Source organism: Apaloderma vittatum, unplaced genomic scaffold, assembly GCF_000703405.1.
Source record: "Apaloderma vittatum isolate BGI_N311 unplaced genomic scaffold, ASM70340v1 scaffold26135, whole genome shotgun sequence".
In the NCBI taxonomy this organism is placed as follows: Eukaryota; Metazoa; Chordata; class Aves; order Trogoniformes; family Trogonidae; genus Apaloderma; species Apaloderma vittatum.
The window spans coordinates 10,318-18,079 of record NW_009718106.1 but is presented as its reverse complement, the minus strand read 5'-3'; the positions used below and the strand labels follow the sequence as shown (position 1 = coordinate 18,079).

Here is a 7,762-nt window from a genome sequence, read left to right as displayed (position 1 = left end):
GTTACTCGGGGCCAGCCTGCCACCGCTGGGACACTTTCGTTGGTCATGTCTGATCTTCGGTGAAAGCTGGCAGTCCCCGTAAAGAAATTTTTTACTTCTGTGTGACTGTGGTTTGGAAGTGGGCTCCACACTGGGCTATTTCAGCAGTAGCCGTAGAAAGATGAGTAAGTAAGTCACCCCCGCAGCTGGGAAACCTCTCCCATTCCCCAGTTTGACCACACGTCATTTTCCAGCAAACAGCTCCCTAGTGAGCACGTAACTCCTTGGCGGGCACCGGAGTCAGAGGCGAGTGTGATTCTCGCCGCCGTCGTCGGGGCACTGCACCGGCGCAGGGTCCTCCAAGGCAGCCATGCCCACCCCGTTGTGCACAGCGTGGCCGTGGTTCAGATGCTCCTCGTGGCACTTTGGGGCACGAGGGCCGCTGCCAGGGCCGGCTGTGTGCTTCTTCTGCACCTGCTCCAGGATCTGCAGCACCTGGAATTAGCGAACCCGACTGTGAGTGGGTCAGCAAGTAAGGGAAAGCACGAATTTCTTCTCCAGCTACTGAAATGATGCCCTATTCTCTTTCAAGCTATGTGTCCGGGCTCAGTGTTGGGATTACACAAAGCTTTTCCATCTGCTCTGGGATCTAGAGAACCTGCCCCATCAGGATTTGTGACCTTGGATCTCAGAGCTCTCCCCACGAATGAATCAGTCTCTCACTGCACAGAGGGGTGCAGGATCAGGACACGGGCAACCTGGAGCTCTGGTCTTGTGCTTCTTCTCTACCCTCTGCTGACTCCTCACACTGTCACAGATTTCCAGGAAACCTCCAGGCTGAAAGCCGCTTAACAGAGATGGAGAAAGGGAGCAGAAATAAAATCAAGAGCGATTTTACCTGAGACTTGGGGATGATACCGACTCTGAAGAATCCTACGTTGCCACTGTCGATTTTGGTGCAGTCCACGACGGTGGAGGCGATGTTCTCTGGAGAAGGCCCGTCACAAAGAACTGCATCCACCTCAAGAGTAACAGATGTTCACACCAAGCTCCCTTCAGGCACTTGGGAAAAGAGGGGGTGGTTTCCCCCTCTCAACAGCAGGTAATTACCATCACAGGCAATTCTGCTCCTTCCTACCCCACTTTACTGACACCAAGGTCTGAATCTGGAATGAATCAACTTAAGAGAAGCAAAGAGAGCAAGAGCTCTACAGGCTGTAGGTCAGCAGTACAGCAAAGACAGGTTTATACATCAGCTGACCTGAGCAAATGTGTAGGAAAACAGATTTTTGAGGAGTTGGAGGCAGAAGATTTGTACCACTTTTGTTTAAAGCTGCCCTCACATAAGCTGCCACAAATACACAGAAAGCAGTGAGCTCAGCGTTTAGCAGTGCAACGAGCGACAGCCTGTTGAATGGCCACGACCATTTTCATTCCAGAATTTAGGAACGTTCTAAAAGCCAGGAGTATTTGGGAGCTTTGGCACCCGTTTTATACCAGTTCCAGCTTTAGATGGGAATCTCCTGCGTTTTGACAGCTCAGCGCCAGCTGGAGCCCTGGCACATTCTGGCATCAGTGGGTTTATTGCTTGTAAGCAAAGAAGCAATTTTTTGTTGCTCATATCATTCTGTGTTGGAAGATGAACTAACTCACATTGCCAAGCTGTAACTAGACTGTATAAATCAGAAGAATTTTGTTTTCCAACCAAGTTCTGCATTTTACACTGGTTTTTCCCTATGACACCAACACAAGGAAGGTCCATAAGATTTTTTTTTTAATGAGGTGCGTTCTCAGATTCTTGATTTGCCTACAGGAAACAAGGTGGCTGTGTTCTTCCATCCCCAAATCTTTCGGGACCAGCTAGAATGAAAAGACAGAGAGCCCCGATTACCTTATCTCCCAGCTTGGCATACACCTGGTTGTGGTGCGTGGTGTCGGCCTCTCCCGTCGGGTTGGCTGATGTGACCACAATGGGGCCAACCTGGTGACAGGAAAATGGAATAAAAGCTCTGAGGATGTTTTGCTGTATAGAACAGGTGACTTGTAGTTTGCTCGTGAGTCTCTGAGACTGTCAGAACTCAATGTGACCCACACACGTAGAGACACCCACTCTGCAGGCCACTACAGTCCCATCAAACCTGTGTAGGGGTGATTAACACCTCGCTGAACTGGGATTTACTGGTATCCACCAGGAAAGAACAGTTAGTTTTCCAGCAACAGCAACTGCCAAAGACCTACAACGTCTGTCCTAGAAATGAGCAGAACATCAGGGTATCACAGGTCCTCTAGCAACGTTCTGGACCTTCCAAAGTTATTCTGGCTTCAGAAAAGCCTGTGCTTGCAAACAGAAGTGCTCTATGTAGGAAATCAGGTAAAGTGTCTATTAATTGCAACCTTTCTGGCTTTCTGACCTGGTGGGTATTTCTTTTACTCTCTTTTCTGCAATAAAATCAGCTACCAGCTGCCTGCACACCTCACCCCTTCTTAACGGTACTACTCATTTTAGCATGTTTCACTCCCCAAACGTGTCTGAACGTGCCAGGATCTGCATTTCACTGAGAAAAATAAAAAAGAGAGGAGAGGTGACAGGCCAAGAGAGCTGCTGGAGTGCTCCAGCCTCTCACTATCCTCCTCTCCTCCAGCAGTGACCGGCACGAGCCTGCTCGCTGGACAGTGGAATGGGAAGGTCTGGAATGAGCACGCTCTGGCCACTCACCAAGTCGATGAGGTGCGTGGTGACAGAGCAGTCGGGGATGCGGATGGCAACGCTCTGAGGGGTCCCGACGTATTTAGCGGAGTCCTTCATTCCCAGGAAGTCCACCCATTCACCTGCACAAGGAAGAGTCCCACGGCACTTAAGAACAGACATCGATCCGAACACAATGCTTGTACCCAAAACATCACCACGGAGCACAGGGCCTCGCAGGAACGCGTGACTTAATGTCAGAGGCTCAAAGGTAAAGTTCTCAGGAGAGCTCGGAAGTAACAGCCTTTCCTCACCTCTGGGAACCACCAAGCTAATGGGAGATGGCCAGGCAGCCTCCATGAAGTCCCAGAGGAGGGGACTGAACAAATGCTTTGCAGGTTCCAGTTGCTTTAGGCTAGAAATCCAGAGTGACATGGGGCGATCCTGAGCCTGGCGCTTGGAGCTGGAAAGGAGGCAAGAAAGATGAGCCTGGTAGTAAGGCAGGGATTTATTTTCAAGCTGAAAAGGAAATTTGTGTCGGCAATGCTAAAGTTAAGGGAAGGTGTGTGGGCTCTGCCCCAGGTCACCAGTCTGTGGTAAAAGTAGGACTGCTGAACACGTGACCTGACAGAAAACGACGTTAACGACTATTCTCAATCAGGGATGTCTACTCCAAATCAAGAGTTTAGCTTCTTGTGTAGGGATGGGTAGAAATCTCAACTGCCCAAGTTCTGTGGAAACCTCACCACCATGAGGGATCTCAGCTGCTTACAGACGTACAGCAGGAGCAACATTTGCCAGGGGTTTTGTTGTGACAATATGTACCTACAAGCACGTACAATAAACCCCTGCCCCATCTGCCACTTCTTTGGGTTTCCTCGTGATACCCAGGCTACCTGGTTCCACCATCTGCCAGGAGCCTTCAATATCCCCAAAGACAATGCCAGGTCAGCTGTCTCCTTCCCTCACTCAGATCTTCTCCCCCAGGCTCACCACCCTGCTGTTCCCACAAAGGCTGAGCCGTGTGCCCCTCGCTCTCAATCGCTGTAGCCAACAGCAAGTCTTTAGACTAGCCAAGGGAGCCCTCACTGGGAGAGCAAGACAAATACTCACTGGTGAGCCTTCTCCACAGCATCGGGGCGATTACAGGCTGCCACGAGCACGTACACAGTATCTGTGGGGATGCCGCAAGTGCCTCCATCCTTCAGGATATCTGTTGGCATGTGAACAGGGCAGAACCCCTTGAGTGACTAGAAGTGAGGGGCTGTAATTCACGGAAGAGCTGTCACAGACAAAACAGCCAAATCGGTGCTCTCATCTCCTTTTCCCAACCACCAAAGCATTTCGTCTGACAGTGCATTTTCTAGCATTCATCCAAGAAGAGATCAGGCATTTAACGGAGTTCTGGGCCACGTTCATCAGGGCCAGAAGGCATTCAGCCCTGTGGAGAGAGCAAGCACCGTGCATTTGCCCTGCTTTCTCTGCACAAAGCTTTCGGTGGTAGCCCCAACCTGGAGGATTCATGTGTCTCCGACTGATGAGCAGACTGAGATATGATACAAGAGAGACAGCAGCAAATTCACTGCTAAACTCAGCTGCTATCAAGGAATTGGTCCTATTTCCCCCATAGTGAATTTATCTTCTAATGACTCCTGTAACTTGGCCCATTTCATTAAAATCAGATTGTCACAGTTTCCACACCTGCATTGAAACAACGTCCTTTTAATCATGTTCTGCTCCAAACCCCCCCGAATTTTCCCTCCGCCCCCACATTATGCCCTGTGTATTTCCCTTACCTGCAATTCTCTTGACTGAGGATGCTTTCCTGGCAGGCAGGTGAAGGCACTTGGTCATTCCTCCCCCCACACCACTAAGCTGTATAAGGGGCCTACCCATCGGTAAGCAGGAACCCTCAAAGACACTGTTGAAAAGGGCAGAGAGGAAGCAGTAAAAGCTGACCAGACCAAAAATGAGAGTGGCAGCAACGTCATAGCCAGCTGGAAGAGCATGGATGGCATCCAGCAGGAAGCTGACGGCAATGAGTGAGAACGCAAAGGAGTAAAAGAACCAGGCCATGTTTAAGAAGAGTGTGCAGAAGACAATGAAGCCGTTGAAGAGCATGAAAGCAACAATGCCTACCGCTGTGTGGAAGCTTCTGGTAGTGCCATAGAGGCCACCGTATCTTGTCAAGCCCCAAATGACCCACATGACAGCATAGAGAATGAAGGCACTGCTCTCCAGTGTTTTGCCCCGGGCAAAGGCCACGGAGCCACCTAGAAGCTTAAGGATCCCGCCGGCTACCACTACCCAGGGAATTACAACAGTGGCAAGTGGAGCCTGTGGGTCCCGTGTCACTGTTATCGCAAAAGAAGCAAGGACACTGCAGGCATAGCCAAGTACTTCTGCATCTGCGTACTTAGAATAACCGAGGTAGGGAGCGTGAAGGTCTGCCCCCTCACGAAGCTTCAGAAAACTGCCGCGAGCAAGCAGGGCCTTCACAGCACCCTTCCCGGTTGGGATCTTGGTGCTTGCTTTCACGTTGTACAGGTGAATTAGAGTCATCAAGGCTGAGGCCACAAAGATGGCCACATCCACGCCTTGGGGTCCCCCTTCAAAAAATCCTTTGGGCCGGCAAGCTAACGCCATGCAGTAGGCCACATAAAAGAGCAAGTACAGGCCATCGACCGGGCTCCTAAGAGTGACAAAAAGGGCCAAGACAACAAAAAGAATCGAGAAAACCACCAGGAATGGAATGGGGAAAGACGGCTCCTCTGGTTGCCAGATTGGGTACAGAAGGCAATAGCCTTGGGCAAATTTCAGGATGGAAGTGAAGCCGAAGAACGTAGCCATTAGTACATCCATCGCACGGTACGACAAAATGCAGATGCCAAGCTGGTAGATCCCAGCTGCCCACAGCCAGGGCACTTGACCGATAAAAAGTTTGCCAGTGACACCCAGGAGCCTACAGCCAAAGACACTGGCAGACAGCATGTTCAGGATCAGACCGGTGACTGCAAAATGATTCACGCTGCCACTGGGGGATGGGATCTGTTCGTGGGTCCTTTTCTTGGCCGGGCCTGTGCCAGGGAGGGCAATTTTCTCTTTGGTTAGGAAATAGAGAATCCTTCCCAGAGCGAAATAACCCCCAACCAAGCAGATAATCACATAATTGCAAGCCACAGCAGAGGAACCGAAAGCTGTGCTGTAATGCACCGCAACTTCATGAGCACTGGCAAGGGAGAGAGCAGAAGCAATCACAGCCAGGACGACCTCTCTGCAAAGGAAGCCCACCACTGCAATAATGAGTAGTGCCAAAGTAAATGTGACCAGGCCAGGCATCAAGGCGTTGCGGAAATCACCGGTGTCATTCAAAATTCCTTGCCCTCCCAGGATGAAGACCACTCCATAGCCACACCAGAACACTGAGATGGTCAGGCAGAGAGACAAGGACAGGGAGGCATTTCTTAGGCTTCTCTGAATTCCTGTGAAACAAATGACGACGGAGACAGACCTGTGATTTTGAGACAGTAGGTTATGGGAAGGGGCAGTTAGGACAGGCAGCTGTGCTTTCTGCTAGGGCTTTGTGCCACCACTGATGGAGAAGAGGGGGCCTATGTTTATGGGTTAAAATATGTAATGTCTCTGCCAAGCCGTCTGCTTTGCAGAGATAAAAGTACCAGCATCAGCTCTTAGATTTTCATGTCCTCGTTGCTCCAAGTTAAAACAGAGAAATACTTCAGCATTCACTCTAACAAGTGTGCACTTTGTTATAGGCAGCCATTATTTTCTCTCAGATAACGAGATCTCATGGCATTTACCTTTCAACATGCCCACCCGCAGACGCCTGGGAACCGTTTTTAGAGAAATCGTGTATTCATGGCAAGCATTGGTTTGAAACTAACATTGATTTCTTTAGTTGCCTATAGAGGAAAAATGTGCTGTGCTGAAACACTCCTCCAGGAGAAGGAATCAGCAGTCTGGCAAGGCTGCCACGGATTGTAGAGACCCGTTGGCAAAGCAGAGCAGCTACATGCAAAGCTGTGGAAGAGGGACGCCCTGAAGCTGGCCGCCCTCTGAGTCTTACCTGCATATGCCAAAAGAGACGATAAAACCAACAGAAGGACTCCTAGAGCTGTGCTGGGGATCAGAGGGGCTGCTCTGGGCAAACTGTAGAAATGCACCGCCAGTAAGAGTGATCCTGTGTGTGACAAGTGAGGTAGAAAAGAAGAAAGAGCTTGTAAGCTTTGCCCAAAAAAATAAGAGTGGCAAGAGCAGGGAACAAATCAAAAATAACAGTACGAGATGTGCAAATAATGCAATCTAAGGAGCTGGGAGGGGGTGTTGTAATTTATCTTGTGTCCAAGGTCTTGCCTCTTTTTTAAGTTTAAGAAATTTGAGCTTAACCGTGTTTGAAAGTGCTCCCCCACTGTCAGATGAAGGTAAAAATCAGCTCTCGATTCCAATCACACAAAAGACAGGCAGACCCACGCACACTCTCTGGATGGTCACACAAGCCCCGTGCTTACAGAAAACTAGCCTGAAAATGAAAAGGGGCAGCACACAGAGGAAATGCAAAGAAGGAGCAGATGAAAGGGAGTGAATACAGAAAGTAGAACTGCAGGGAAAATGGTTAAAAAAGGAAAAGAAAGTGCATCCAAACAAGGATAATTTATGAACATGACTACCAAAAAGTTTTGATTTGCTTCTCAGCCAGGATGGACCGAGTACAAAAGTTCAGGCCAGCACTTTAAAGCCAAGACAAATATTTTGTTGGCTGCCAAACTAGGCACCGGGATCGCTGGATCTAAAAGCCTTACCCAGGCAGAGGAAGATTCCGCATAAACAAGACTCTTGAGCCCCCTTGGAAAAGGGGGTTGTCCGTGAAAGCCAGACCCAACCCCACCCTCCCGTGCCAAGAGGACTCGATCCCTACCTGCGGAAATGCCCCAGAGCCCTATGGAGGAATGCAGTGAGTCAGCTTTCCTGTCTGCCATCGCCGAGTCCGCTGGAGACCCAGATGCAGGCTGAAATGCTGCCTCTCTTTCCTCCCTAGCTTTTTATAACCAAACCAACTCCACTGGCCTGCGATCCTCCCTG

General features: G+C 49.9%; 1 protein-coding gene across 1 annotated transcript in view; it reads right to left on the bottom strand.

The window, feature by feature from the left end:
- Positions 1-279: 279 nt before the first annotated feature.
- Positions 280-7,762, bottom strand: part of LOC104274503 — an 8,337-nt gene continuing 854 nt past the window's right edge. The window contains exons 2-10 of the mRNA XM_009870152.1: positions 7,599-7,643; positions 6,750-6,863; positions 4,462-6,147; positions 3,779-3,878; positions 2,980-3,128; positions 2,696-2,808; positions 1,871-1,960; positions 878-1,000; positions 280-474 (exon numbers count right to left, since the gene is read on the bottom strand). Of these exons, the coding sequence (XP_009868454.1) occupies positions 280-474; positions 878-1,000; positions 1,871-1,960; positions 2,696-2,808; positions 2,980-3,128; positions 3,779-3,878; positions 4,462-6,147; positions 6,750-6,863; positions 7,599-7,643 (2,615 nt within the window). The remainder of the gene's footprint in view (positions 475-877; positions 1,001-1,870; positions 1,961-2,695; positions 2,809-2,979; positions 3,129-3,778; positions 3,879-4,461; positions 6,148-6,749; positions 6,864-7,598; positions 7,644-7,762) is intronic.